General features: G+C 27.0%; 2 protein-coding genes across 2 annotated transcripts in view; both read right to left on the reverse strand.

The window, feature by feature from the left end:
* Positions 1-4951: 4951 nt before the first annotated feature.
* Positions 4952-7347, reverse strand: LOC126845139 (uncharacterized; the record flags this gene model as incomplete). The annotated part of the gene is made up of 5 exons (XM_050583703.1): positions 7316-7347; positions 6886-6948; positions 5806-5910; positions 5482-5596; positions 4952-5109 (listed from the first exon to the last, which is right to left on the reverse strand). Coding segments are annotated over exons 2-5 (432 nt in total), but the record flags the coding sequence as incomplete, so codon positions are not given.
* Positions 7348-10773: 3426 nt separating this feature from the next.
* The window catches only part of LOC126845140 (uncharacterized), a 39215-nt gene continuing 33805 nt past the window's right edge, over positions 10774-16183 (reverse strand). The window contains exons 6-9 of the mRNA XM_050583704.1: positions 13721-13783; positions 12642-12746; positions 12358-12472; positions 10774-11048 (exon numbers count right to left, since the gene is read on the reverse strand). Coding sequence (XP_050439661.1) covers positions 10774-11048; positions 12358-12472; positions 12642-12746; positions 13721-13783 — 558 coding nt within the window. The remainder of the gene's footprint in view (positions 11049-12357; positions 12473-12641; positions 12747-13720; positions 13784-16183) is intronic.

Raw genomic sequence — 16183 nt, forward strand, 5'->3', positions numbered from 1 at the left:
ATAGTTATGAGCCAACTGGCCAAACGAAAGTTTAGAGGATGCCGCATAATATACTAGTTTTTAAGGCTTTCGTTCTAGACAAAATTCTTTGAACAAAATTTATGTAGTTCTGAAATTGGTATTTTACATTAATTATGAATTATAATAGTATTGAGGATACTTGATTTGTAGTTCCATTTTTTTATCAGACTATCATTCCTAACCTTTGTTAATATAGAATTATTTAAAAAACCAACCTCTCGCACTAAAGTATATTTTTGTAAATAATTGTTATATTTTTACAACAATATTGAATATCATCATTCGGATATAAAGATGTTTCATTTTTTTTTTTACAAATTTACTATAATACACAGGTTTTTCTATTCGAATAATGATCATAGCGATAAGGTATCCTGTATTTTTGTTTATCATGGTTTATTTTCCACAACATGTTTGTGCTTTAGTAATGCCGTTAACATATATGGGCATTCAAAATCGATTTTGGTTAAACAACAACAATTCGTATAAACAGCACAGCCATGACCTAAATTCTTGTTTTTTTGGTTATCAAAATGAACTTGCGACCGCATTTTTTGGTCCCTAAATACACAACAATTTGGTGGATAGTGTACATGAAAACTGTTCACTAAACATACACATTTAAGTTAAAAAATGGCGATATCATATTTGTGGCCATACTGTAATTTTTAATCACATTACATAATGAATTCTAAAAAGAGTTAAATTATAAAGATTTTTATGGACTGGGTAATTTGGTAAAATTGTCGTATGTATTTTTGTTATTGCATTCTTTATACTATCGATTTCAGTAAATCTGTGTTGATAATACACTTTGTTTGAACAGTTTATTAAAATTAAATTTTAAAAATGCAATTGATCACCAATTATCTGAAGAGGTTGGAAATAATGCTTAAAATTTAAATTAAAACCTATTCTTCAGTAAGGCAATCAGCTTAAATCAGATTGTTTTTGCAAATTCTCCATTTCTTAATTTTGCTGTCTATTTAAATGCGACACCTTTCAAATGTACATAATTCGGTATAATGTTTTTATGGTTGTTTTTACCGAAAATCAAATCAAATAATATGAAAAAAAAACGCTTTATATTTTCGTTTATTTTAGGTTTTTAAGAGCGTTTTCACTTTAAAGTTGATTAAAGCCATTTAATATTTTGATAATATGTTCCTGATATATCTTTAAATACCTATATAATAGCCAGTTTCAAAATTTTATCAGAACGAAAGAATTTTATTCCACTAAAATGGCTTTTATTCATAGAAAAATGTATGCGGTCGAAACTAATGAAACCAATTTTCCTTAAATATGCCCTATATAAAACAACTTGAGAAACAGCCCATTTTCAATCCCCTTAACAAAAAATGTATGTAAGGTAAATAAAAACTTATTCAAAATAATTAAGACTCATAAGCTATCTTTAAGGCCATACTTGATCTCTGTGTTCTTTTTTTCCGGGTTGTTTTTCAATAATTTTTATTATTTTATTTAATACAAGATAAGATGAAGAATTGAGACTAAACTATTTCCTTTGTTGACGGCGGGAAGACATTTAAAATTGGCATTAAATCTATAATAGATAATAAATGTATATTAGGCCAAATAAAGTAAATCCAATTGGCGGGAAATATTCCGTGTGTTTTGTTTGACTATATATTATACGTAACAAATTAAAATATAAAGAACGATTTTTAATATATAGTATGTTATGTAAAATAAACAATGAACTTCCAATCAAACAAAACAAATGTATTATAATTTACAAATCATCAATACTTTTGTTGTATACATAATCTTTCACGTCTACTATGAAATCAGTGATGACCTCATTTAGTTCTTCTTCGTTATCAGCATAAAGTTCTAAAGTTTTAAATTCATTATTGCCCTTCTTCTCACACACACTAATACTGTTAGTGGTGTTTGAGTTGCCTTTTGTTGGTAAGATTTGCGACTCTTTGCATACGTCATATTTATTTAGATTACCTGTAATACTTGGCGTTTTTGTGTTTACTTAAGAAAAAGTATGCTTTATTCAAGATATTACGAAGATAACAATGTTCTAGACCAATCGGATTCAATTGTTCACGCCCTACTTTCCACCACTTTGTCTGGTCAGAGTACCTAATGCGGTACTTAGAAGAATGTAACATACCTAGAGTTACACCTAAGTTTATTTTGCAGTCCACGATATAAAAATGAATCCCTCCTACTGAATCCCAACGTTATGACAAAAAATTACTATTATCTAGGGTTCTATATTTCCCTGTCTGTATTTATGACTTGTGTGCCAAATGGCATGTGGGAAGTTCATAGGATGTCCATATACTAGTTTTTAAGGCTTTCGTTGTAGACAGTACTGGTTGAATAAATCTAAAATAGTTTTTACATTAACTATGAAGGTAACTTTAATAGCAATTTTCTCTAAGAATATCACAACCTTTATTAATACAGGATTTCTAAATAAAAACAGCCGCTCGCACTAAAGTACATCCTTCGCAAATATTTTTTTGAAAATCATTTTTATATTCGCATAATAATGTTTAATATCATTGTTTTTTGTTTTTTACAAATTTATTACAATACACAGGCTTAGGCGTAGTATTTTTTCCATAACATGTTTGTGCCATGAACACATCTGGAACACATCATACTTAAAATCGCTTTTTGCAAATACAACTGGCATAAACAGCACCGCCATGACCTAAATTCATCATAATGAATTCACGACCATATTTTTTTGTGCCTAACTAATGGAAAAAAACACATTTGGACACCAAAATATGTTTTCAATGAAGTTTTTTTTGAAAAAACAAATTTGTTATTAAGTTTAAAAAGTATAATAAAAATACTAATTCATAAAAAATACAACCCTTCAGTTACACTCTTTAATTTAGATTCGGGGTTATTCTAACAAAATCTAGGCACAGTGTATTATTATTTTCTGGATCCTATATTTTCTGTCTGTAATAATTATAACTTGTGTTGAACAATGGTCCAAAAAGAAACATAACACAATTACTACTCGTTGTAAATAAGATAAAAGACAGAAATTTAGTTTTATTTACAACAATTTGGTGGATATTGTACAAGTACATAAACCTGTTCATTAAGCATATACATTAAACCATGCGATATCATATTTTTGGCTAGACTTGTGATTTTTAATCACATATTATGAATTCTATAAAGAGTTATACAAATTATTTATTTTAATTTTTCTAATTATTTTTATAGACATTTATCACACTTTCTATAATTAATGATATATCTAGAGAGACTTATTTTCAAAAATATATTTTCCAAAAATGTACCTACGCCGATAATTTTTTTTTTGTTGGAATTTTAGGTTTAATTCAGGCTATCACACAATATTGTGTGATAGCCTGATAAAAATTTAGCTACTAATAAAGTGTCCTCAATACTATGTACATTGTACATTTCTATAAAAATAAATATTAGATTTTTTAGGTAACCACGAATTTTAATTTAAGAGTTTCACCGAGGGGGTGTATTTGTTATAAATTTATATTTTTATTATACATTTTTAACTTAACGAGAACATTTTTTTTTCAAAAATACTTTCTTTAAAAACATATTTTGGTTTCCAAATGTGTTTATTACATTTGTTAGGCATAAAAATAAATGGTCGAGAATTATGATGAGTTTAGGTCATTGCGGTGCTGTTTATGCCTACTGTTGTTGTTTTACCAAAACGATTTTAGGTATCCAAATGTGTTTATGGTACAAACATATTGTAAACAATTTACTATGACACACAAAATTGAAGGATAATGTCATTTGGTGATCTTTATGCAAATGGCTAAGCAATATTTGACACAAATATATTGTAACCATTGTTATTCATTTTTTCTAGCTGTATAACTTTCAAAGTTATTTCTCTCAGAGTTATGGCGAAAGTTTGATTAATGAAATCAATTTCAGATACTAAGTAAGTTATTAAGCGCAATATATCTAGAAAAATTTTGTTTATTTTGAATTTAATTTATATTAATTAAACGTTTTGAAATTTTGAATCAATGGGGAAGGGCCGAGGGTCATATTTTCAAAAATTTCCACAGCTGTTCAAAATGTATACAAAAGATTTAGACCATGTTTTATTATAACATCGGATATTATAAGATTCAATATTAAATCTTAAATTGTGAAATAATTGCTGTTAAGGGAAATGAAAGTGGGTGGTTTTTAAGTTGTTTTATACAGGCAAAATCTAAGAAAAAAAAGCTTTAGTAAATGTCGACCATATCAAATTTATTTAAGGTCAAGCTTCAGGGTATTATAATGTTTCTTAATGTATACAATTTTTTCTATGAGTTAAAACCATTTTGGTGACACAAGAAACCAATTTAGATCTAAAATCCTGATAAAATTACGCCTACTTCGTATTTTAATTCTGTAAACATATTTGATCGCATCGTTCATTTCCAGCTTGTTTTTCAATCATTTTTTATTTTATCATGTTACATAGAGTAGTATTATATTTAATAAAAGATAAGAAGAAGAATTTAGACTAATCTATTTTCTTTGTTGACGGCCAGACAACGTTTGAAATTGGTAAATATTTATTTTGGACAAATAAAGTAAATCTAATTGGTGGGACATATGCAGTGTGTATTGTTTAACTAAACGTGACAAATTAAAATATTAACTGTACGCCAACGACCCTGGAGTCAAGCCTTTTGAATAATAAAAAAAAAAATTGAAATATTAACAACGATTTTTAATATATAGTTTATTTTGTAAAAATAAACAATAAAGCTTCAATCAAACAAAATAAATGAATTATAATTTACAAATCATCAATACATTTGTTTTATAAATCATGTTTCACGTAATTTATGAAAATATTGATTAGGGTGTATAGTTTATTAGTGGTATCTACATAAAATTCTGAAGTTTTTAATTCATTTTTGGCCTTCTTCTCATTTATTTTCTTTATTGTTATATCGAGTAAAGCATCCGATGCTTTTTTATCTTGGTCTTCTGAATTTCCATTTTTTAATCCAAGAAGAATTTGGTCTTGGGCCTCGGTAACCCGTGCAATAAACTCTGGGTCTAATAGAAATTTCGAATCTGTATACAAATAATATTTCATGTTTGGTCTGGTCATTGTAATAAACTAATAAATATTAATTAGATATGTAGTTAGAAGAATCTTATTAAAAAAATGTCAATTTCTTGTAATTTAATAAATACAATTTGACATTTTTTCAATATTAAAACTACATTTTTGTTTTATGAGTGGCTTGACAGCTCTTTTTAGGCAAATTTCCACAAAGTTTAAGACATTTATAAGTAGGTGTTTTAAAAGTTGTTAAAATAAACAAACATTGACAACAAATGTGTTTTTCAATAAGTGCATTATTTTTAATTTAAATTTCTATCGTTTTAATACCCTCATTTTTCCTTTGCACATAAGAGAAAAATAATTATTTAAATACTCACAGTCTGATATAAAACTATTATCTTTTAGACTATCTAAATTTGTCAAAAAATCAGGATTTGTTATGGATTTATATTCATTCTTGGGTATTCCTCCTGGTCTATTGTAGGTCAAAACCTGAAAGACCCACATATTAGTATTAGTATTATTACTAGTATAACATACAGCTATTGTCGACTGTCGTCAAATACTCAATGTATTAAAGTACACTAGGCTTGCAGTTTTACTTAAGATAGGTCAAAGAAAATGTATTATGAAATTAATGAGGCCATGGAAATCATTAGTGTTTGACCTAAATAAGTAAAAACTAGTTTTTATGTATTTACACTCAATATATAGTTTCTTATAGCTACGGGCAAGGAGTTTGATGTTTCTGATGTCCCTGATGTTTCGCCACCGCTTGGTACCATGGGCGAACTATTCAAAGACACCTGAAAGACATACACTAATATTAGTATTATCGTACACTTCACAAGCAGTAGTACAATAGAGCGCGATCTTACGCGGTTGTTCAACACAATATCGTCTAAATCCATTGATACAGGCAACGAATATGTAGGTTAGGTTAAGTTAATATCATTATTGGTACAAGTGGCCAATATTTTATAATGATAGTCAAAAAGTTTTAGAGAAGTTGACGCATTAAATAAATGAAAACTAAATACTGATTGAATAAACTTGAACTTTTTTAATGAAAAAAAAAATACTTAGGAATTAGGTAAAAGAATTTTGAGAGAAAAGGATTAAACTTCATTAATAATAAAATAGTTAAAATGTAGTCCAAAATCTATATTTACTTACAATAAGACCGAACAAATACACTGCATATAGCGCAACACTCATATTGGATTTAATTGTAAAAGTTTAATTTCTTCGCTTTAAATGATAAAATCGAATACTATTCTAATCTTATCGGCCAGTATAAATTGACAAAATGTCTAAAAGTTAATAGTGCATTAGAAACTACAAAAAAAAGTTAAATATGGTAAAATTTGAACGTTAAAATGTAAACGTTACCAAATTTTAACTATTTCTCGAGGGAAAAAAAAGATAAATATGTGTCAGTTGTAGTAGTTAACGAATATGTAGGTTAGGTTAAGTTAATATCATTATTAGTACTAGGGGCCAATACTATATAATAGTAGTCAAACATTCTTTTAAGAGTTATCCACACGTCATGACGTATTAACTAAATGAAAACTTAAAAAATTATTTTATCCACACTTATAAGTTTTAACTTTAATAAAATATTAAAAAGTATTGATTTTATTATTTTTGTTTTTTTTTTTTTATATACGAAAAATATAATACATAGCGGTAGGTATAATAGAATATTGAGAGGAAATCAAACAAAACCATTAATAATGAAATAGCTGTAATTTAGCCCAAAATCTATATTTACTTACAATAACACCGAACAAAAACACTGCAAACAGCGCAACACTCGCGTTGAATTTCATTTTAAATACCTAAAACAATAAAAAAATAATATTGAAACGAAAAAAAATATGAATATAGCAGTTGCAATTTAAAATATCATTGCCTAAATAAAAAAAAAAATCATTTTTTTTATTTATAATAACCTTGGTAACTGATACAAAATTTTCCAAAGTTGTAATCGCTTTAAAAAATCCCCAAAAAAATTAAAAAATTTGGATATTTTATACAAAGCGAAGTATGGTAAAATTTGAACGTTACCAAATTTTAATTTTTTTTAGGAAAAATAAAACATATATGTTTTATGTTGGCAATAAGAAAAACAATTTAAAAATTTTAAGAAAAACATTGTCCTACGATACCATTGTCTTACAAAAAATAATTTCAAATATCGCTTACTTTTATACTAGATCAACTTATCTCAAAGAAACTCAAAAACACACTAAGACTGTTCCACTAACTGTTCGGGGTGCCTTTTGTTGGTTAGATTTGCGGTTCTTCGCATACGTCATACTTTTGTGTTTACTTAAGAAAAATATGCTTTATTCAATATGTTATTATGATGATAACAAACTTCTAAGCCAATCGGACTCAATTGTTCCCGCCCTACTTTCCGCTACTTTGTCCGGTGGGCGTACTGCTGTACTTACAAGAATGCGATACACCTAAAGTTATATAGAAGCACATAGGCCGGTCTGCATTAAAAAATAACGGCATTTTATAAATATGCTTTTCTTAGATATAGTCTAAGTTGAAATCCTTAAAGTTTTAACCTTGAGAGAAATTGTATACTTTATAAATACAGTTTTTATTGAAATCATTGGTTTTTTTGGACATATTTTTTTATACCAAATTTGATGGTATGGTAGTACCATATTGTAGTAAATAATAATTTTGTATTCACACCAATAACAATACTTAAAAACATCATATCGTATGGTATACATGTTCTTTACATCCAAATCAAATTTAATATTTATAAATGTTAACATTGGGACAATATAAAACAATAATTATGTATCTTAACGTACAAAATTGTTGTTTGCCATAGTTATTGTAACATAGTTCAAACATTTGAATAAACAAAATAAGGTTAAGAAAAATAACTTGTTTTCGATAAACAACAAACCATAACATTTTTGCGTGATAAAATACAATAATAAAGCTGTACAAAAATTGTAGAAAACAACTTTATAAAATGTAAAAAAAAATGTATCGATAGAACTTGAAAAAAAAAAGCTATTACTGATTAATTAATTGTATAAATCTCTAATGCTATAATGCCGTTAATGTGTCATAAACTAAAAATATTTTAACAACCAACAATTTTAACTGTAGGTAAAAAAAAAATGTCTTATAAATTATAAAAACAATTTAAGTATATTTTACATTTCCGCTTATTCTTATAAATATATAAAAGACATTTTTTTGGAAATGATTATCAGTCAATCAATTATTTATCATATTAATTTAGCGATGCTAACATTAGAGACAGTGTTTTAAATAAGTATACCTATGTATGAAACATGAAAACATGAGTCTTAGCTAATGTACACAAAATGTGTATTTTTTTTATATCGTCTCAGAGAGGATAAGTAATTTTATTACATTTGTGTAAAATTATTTTATTTTCGTGCGTAACGTTTTATAAAACGTATTCTTATATGGTAGATATAGTTGATATTTAGCTTACACAAGTGTACTTGAAAACACAATTGGTTAGTTTGTGATAATGTAAAATCAGACGACCTTGAACCAACATCTTTTCATACATACAGTCTGTGGCCAAGTTATTACTATTGTCAAAACTCCAAACCTCTCAAAAAAAGTATTCATTATTGACCATAGATTTTATTGGTATACCTAACTGAAGCCTAGACGTGACACAAGGGTTTATTTCACCTATAATTAAAACAATTGTTGTGGTCAGGATTTAGTTTAAGGGGAGTATCATAACAACATGCATTTAAAGACTATTTGAACAATGCAACTTAATCTTTTTTAACTGTACTGCATACATTATATTTGCTACTTAAAAACTATACAGAAACTTATGCAAATAGAGATAGGAATTTCAAAGTACAGATAATAAAAAATATCGGTTGATGTTACTATTTTTTAAATATTAAGATATAAAATAGTTAAACGAATGTCTAAAAAGAAATATACTATAAAATATATACATTAAACTATGCGATATCATATATTCGGCCAGACGGTAATTTTTTATCACATATAATGAACATAACCCAATAGCCAGATAATCTATGGTATCGCATTTGAATAGAATGCAAAAATAAGAAATAGAGAATGATAGTATTGGGGATATTTTATTAGTAGTTCTTCTTTTTATCAGACTATCACAGCTTTTTTAATACAGAATTAAAAAATAAAGCCTCTCGCAATTATTACATCTTTGGTGTACAATTTTTTTTGAAAATTTATTTTACATTCGCAGAATAATAATATTTAATATTATCATGCCAATATAACGATGTGTTTTTTTTTACAAATTTACGATAATTCACAGGTTTTTCTACGCGCATAAGATCATTGCGATAACGTATCCTACATTTTAGTTTATCATAGTGTATTTTCCACAACATGTATGTGCCTTAGTAAAGCCGTTGACACATATGGGCATTCAAAATCATTTTCGGTAACCCAACTATAATTTGTATAAACGGCACCGCCATGACCTAAATTCTTATTTTTTTTTTGCTGTTAAAATGAACCTGCGACCGCATGTTTTTGTGTCTAAATACACATTTTGAAACAAACATTTATTTTTCAACGAGCGTTTTTGTTTGTTGAAAAAACACTTTTTTGGAATGTTACAAATTTATATAAAAAAAAAAATTGATAAAAATACAACCCATCAGCTACACTTTTTGATTTATAATCGGCGTTAATCTAACAAACTCTAGGTAAAGTGTACTTTTATATTCTGGGTCCTATATTTCCCTGTCTGTAATTATGACTTGTATTAAACAGAGGTCTAAAAAGAAACATACTACCTACAATTCAGATTCGATGAAAAAAAGATAAAAGATTCAAATTTAGTTTTAATTACAACAAATTGATGGATAGTTTACAAGTACATGAAACCTGTTCATTAAACAAATAAATGAAAATTGTCAGACATTATATTTTTTTTACACATTTTTGCATTCCATCACTCACACACGTTGTATATTTATACGTTATATATATATGTCATCATCTAGCAATAAGAGCATAATATATAAAATCACAAAAACTACGTGTGTCAAGACAGTAATCTAAGCGCTATTTATTAAGGAGGCAAGGATAGACAATATTTCACACATAACTATCTAGTAACCATTTTAAGTACGCCGACTAATTTTAGTATGTAAGAAGATATAATTAATTTTTTCTAGCTATACAACTTTCAAAGTTGTAATTTGTAAGTTCAAATTTTTCAGAAGTCTTTTCCGGCGTATATTAATTATATTATAATACTTTTTGTAATGTGAAGCTTAATGTTTATTTATTGTCTAGACGATATCTGATTTTTCAGATACTAAGTAAGTTATTAAGCGCAATATATCTATACAAATATGATTTATTTTGGATTTAAATTATAATAATTATACTTTTTGAAAATTTTTATCAATGTAGACAAATAAAGTAAATGCAACTGGCGGGACATATGCAGTGTGTATTGTTTAACTTAACGTGAAAAATTAAAATATTATAACTATACGCCAACGACCCTGCAGTCAAGCCTTTTGAATAATAAAAAAAAATATATAAAAATATTAACAACGATTTTTAATATATAGTTTATTGTGTAAAAATAAACAATAAAGCTTCAATCGCACAAAACAAATGAATTACAGTTTACAGAAATCATCGATACTGTTCACGTCGCCTATGAAATAATTGATGACTTCATTTAGTTGTACGTCGTTACATGCATAATATTTTACAGTTTTTAATTCATTATTGCTATTCTTCTCATTTATTTTCTTTTTTGTTATATCGAGTAAACTAGCACGTACTTTATCAATTTTGTTGACTAAATTTCCTTCTGCTATTCCAAGATGAATTTGGTCTTTGACCTCGGTAACCCGTGCAATAAACTCAGGGTCTAATCCGAATTTCAAATCTGTATACAAATAACAATTCAGATTTTGTCTGGTCATCGTATTAAACTAATAGACAACATATTGTAATAATATATGTTGGCGTTAATTGAAAAACAACCATTGGTGAAAAACGGAATTAAAGATAACGTTCGAATATACATTTTTTTTAATGTTTGCCAAAGATGTACTTATTTATGCGATTGTATGCGGTCTGTTTTTAAGGAGTTTTGTTAAAGCAACTTTGGTTTATTCTAGGCCAAAATGTAGACTACATAGGATGGTCCAATTTCAATTCTTGTGCAGAGATTTGAGTTTTTCGGCTATTTTATTATGTTATGTAGAAAGCTAAATCTCATTCATAAATGCCGGTTTCTTGTAATTAAATAAATTCAATTTTATAAAAAAATCTCTTTTCTACATAACCTTGTTAAGATTCCAGTGAATTTTATATCTTCTGTATATCTTTGCAGAATTCAAATCGGGCCACTATAAGTAGTCTGGCTTTTTGGTCTGAAACGTCTATTTGAAAAAAACCGCTTTTCTTTAATCAACAAGTGTTTTAAATACCGGGTGGTTGTTTAAAGTCTTATACTAGTTTACTCTTAAAATAATTGCAATTTTGTAGTTATTCTTTTTGGACACATGTTTGTTTATGCTTTATTACTGTATGCGATTATACCTATTTAAATTTGTACCTTTTAAGTATTTTCTTGAGCTTTATTAGATTTCGAAACCTAAATGATAACGTAAACATATTATAAACTTTTCGAATTAACAATAGTTTGCTGAACATTTTCACTGGCCGATAACCAGTTTTGAATGAACAGTTTTGATATAATTAAAGTTTAAAATTAAGGAAGGGTGGAGAGTAGAGCTTTTCAGTAAATTGTTCCTAATTTTTAAAGCTAATAAAATATATACGTGGTCCTTAGATTTTATAAGTTAATAAAGCTATAGCAAATACTAGAAAGGATAAAAATTTAAATAATGTCTCATTTTTTAATATAGTATAGACAAAAATACTTTGAAAGAAAAACACTACAAATTTGCAATTACTTTATGAGTAAACTGGTGTAGGGCGTAAAAAGAATTACCCGGTATAACATTTTCATGCTGGCTGACAGCTCTTTGTTACGTTAATTTCCACAAAGTTTAAAAGTTTAAAAAGACATTTAAAAGTTTAAGTTTGGGAAATTGATAAAATAGACAAACGTTTGACTACAAATGTGTTTTTCAATATGTGCATTATTTTTAATTTAAATTTCTATCGTTTTAATACCCTCAATTTTGTTTTGTGCATAAGAGAAAAATAATTATTTAAATACTCACAGTCTGATATAAAACTATTATCTTTTAGACTATCTAAATTTTTCGAAAAATCTATATCTTTTATAGAATCATGTTCATTTGTGGGCAATCCTCCTGGTCTATTGTAAATCAAAATCTGAAAGACCCATGTATTAATATTAGTCAAATACTCAATGTATTAAAGTACACTAGGCTTGCAGTTTTACTTAAGATAGATCAAAGAAAATGTATTATGAAATTAAAGAGGCCCTGGAAATCATTAGTGCTTGATCTAATTAAGTACAAACTAGTTTTTATGTATTTACATTCAATATGTAGTTGCGTATAGAGATGGGTAAGGTGTCTGATGTCTCTGATGTCCCTGATGTCTCGCCACCGCTTGGTACCATCGGCGAACTATTCAAAGACACCTGAAAGTCATACACTAATATTAGTAGTATGGTACGCTTCACAAGCAGGAGTATTATAGAGGGCGATCCTATGCGGTTGTTCAACACAATATCGTCTAAATCCATTGATACAGGCAACGAATATGTAGGTTTGGTTAAGTTAATATCATTATTGTTATAAGTGGCCAATATTTTATAATGGTAGTTAAAAAGTCTTTTAGAAGTTGACGCATTATCTAAATGAAAACTAAATACTGATTGAATAAACTTGAACTTTTTTAATGAAAAAAAAAATACTTAGGAATTAGGTATACGAATATTGAGAGGAAAGGATCAAGCTACATCAATAAAGAAATAGTTAAAATGTAGTCAAAAATCTATATTTACTTACAATAAGACCGAACAAATACACTGCATATAGCGCAACACTCATATTGGATTTAATTGTAAAAGTTTAATTTCTTCGCTTTAAATGATAAAATCGAATACTATTCTAATCTTATCGGCCAGTATAAATTGACAAAATGTCTAAAAGTTAATAGTGCATTAGAAACTACAAAAAAAAGTTAAATATGGTAAAATTTGAACGTTAAAATGTAAACGTTACCAAATTTTAACTATTTCTCGAGGGAAAAAAAAGATAAATATGTGTCAGTTGTAGTAGTTAACGAATATGTAGGTTAGGTTAAGTTAATATCATTATTAGTACTAGGGGCCAATACTATATAATAGTAGTCAAACATTGTTTTAAGAGTTATCCACACGTCATGACGTATTAACTAAATGAAAACTTAAAAATTATTTTATCCACACTTATAAGTTTTAACTTTAATAAAATATTAAAAAGTATTGATTTTATTATTTTTGTTTTTTTTTTTTTATGTACGAAAAATATAATACATAGCGGTAGGTATAATAGAATATTGAGAGGAAATCAAACAAAAACATTAATAATGAAATAGCTGTAATTTAGCCCAAAATCTATATTTACTTACAATAACACCGAACAAAAACACTGCAAACAGCGCAACACTCGCGTTGAATTTCATTTTAAATACCTAAAACAATAAAAAAATCATAATATTGAAACGAAAAAAAATATGAATACAGCAGTTGCAATTTAAAATATCATTGCCTAAATAAAAAAAAAAATCATTTTTTTATTTATAATAACCTTGGTAACTGATACAAAATTTTCCAAAGTTGTAATCGCTTTAAAAAATCCCCAAAAAAATTAAAAAATTTGGATATTTTATACAAAGCGAAGTATGGTAAAATTTGAACGTTACCAAATTTTAATTTTTTTTAGGAAAAATAAAACATATATGTTTTATGTTGGCAATAAGAAAAACAATTTAAAAATTTTAAGAAAAACATTGTCCTACGATACCATTGTCTTACAAAAAATAATTTCAAATATCGCTTACTTTTATGCTAGATCAACTTATCTCAAAGAAACTCAAAAACACACTAAGACTGTTCCACTAACTGTTCGGGGTGCCTTTTGTTGTTTAGAATGGCGGCTCTTCGCATACGTCATACTTTTGTGTTTACTTAAGAAAAATATGCTTTATTCAATATGTTATTATGATGATAACAAACTTCTAAGCCAATCGGACTCAATTGTTCCCGCCCTACTTTCCGCTACTTTGTCCGGTGGGCGTACTGCTGTACTTACAAGAATGCGATACACCTAAAGTTATATAGAAGCACATAGGCCGGTCTGCATTAAAAAATAACGGCATTTTATAAATATGCTTTTCTTAGATATAGTCTAAGTTGAAATCCTTAAAGTTTTAACCTTGAGAGAAATTGTATACTTTATAAATACAGTTTTTATTGAAATCATTGGTTTTTTTGGACATATTTTTTTATACCAAATTTGATGGTATGGTAGTACCATATTGTAGTAAATAATAATTTTGTATTCACACCAATAACAATACTTAAAAACATCATATCGTATGGTATACATGTTCTTTACATCCAAATCAAATTTAATATTTATAAATGTTAACATTGGGACAATATAAAACAATAATTATGTATCTTAACGTACAAAATTGTTGTTTGCCATAGTTATTGTAACATAGTTCAAAAATTTGAATAAACAAAATAAGGTTAAGAAAAATAACTTGTTTTCGATAAACAACAAACCATAACATTTTTGCGTGATAAAATACAATAATAAAGCTGTACAAAAATTGTAGAAAACAACTTTATAAAATGTAAAAAAAAATGTATCGATAGAACTTGAAAAAAAAAAGCTATTACTGATTAATTAATTGTATAAATCTCTAATGCTATAATGCCGTTAATGTGTCATAAACTAAAAATATTTTAACAACCAACAATTTTAACTTTAGGTAAAAAAAAAATGTCTTATAAATTATAAAAACAATTTAGGTATATTTTACATTTCCGCTTATTTTTATAAATATATAAAAGACATTTTTTTGGAAATGATTATCAGTCAATCAATTATTTATCATATTAATTTAGCGATGCTAACATTAGAAACAGTGTTTTAAATAAGTATACCTAGGTATAAAACGTGAAAACATGAGTCTTAGCTAATGTACACAAAATATGTATTTTTTGTATATCGTCTCAGAGAGGATAAGTAATTTTATTACATTTGTGTAAAATTATTTTATTTTCGTGCGTAACGTTTTATAAAACGTATTCTTATATGGTAGATATAGTTGATATTTAGCTTACACAAGTGTACTTGAAAACACAATTGGCTAGTTTGTGATAATGTAAAATCAGACGACCTTGAACCAACATCTTTATCATACATACAGTCTGTGGCCAAGTTATTACTATTGTCAAAACTCCAAACCTCTCAAAAAAAGTATTCATCATTGACCATAGATTTTATTGGTATACCTAACTGAAGCCTAGACGTGACACAAGGGTTTATTTCACCTATAATTAAAACAATTGTTGTGGTCAGGATTTAGTTTAAGGGGAGTATCATAACAACATGCATTTAAAGACTATTTGAACAATGCAACTTAATCTTTTTTAACTGTACTGCATACATTATATTTGCTACTTAGAAACTATACAGAAACTTATGCAAATAGAGATAGGAATTTCAAAGTACAGATGTATAAAAAGTATCGGTTGATGCTACTTTTATTAAATCTTAAGATATAAAATTGTGAAACGAATGTGTAAAAAGAAATATACTATAAAATATATACATTAAACTATGCGATATCATATATTCGACCAGACGGTAATTTTTAATCACACATAATGAACATAACCCAATAGCCAGATAATCTATGGTATTGCATTTGAATAGAATGCAAAAATAAGAAATAGAGAAGGATAGTATTAAGGATATTTTATTAGTAGTTCATTTTTTTATCAGCCTCTCGCACTAAAGTACATTTCCGGCGAACATTTTTTTTTGATAATATATTTTATATTCGCATAATATTAAC

This window comes from Adelges cooleyi, unplaced genomic scaffold, assembly GCF_023614345.1.
Source record: "Adelges cooleyi isolate 19-005CV unplaced genomic scaffold, UGA_ACOO_1.1 ACOO_flye_CR_arks_rails_tigmint_CR_PRNA_68, whole genome shotgun sequence".
Classification (NCBI taxonomy): domain Eukaryota; kingdom Metazoa; phylum Arthropoda; class Insecta; order Hemiptera; family Adelgidae; genus Adelges; species Adelges cooleyi.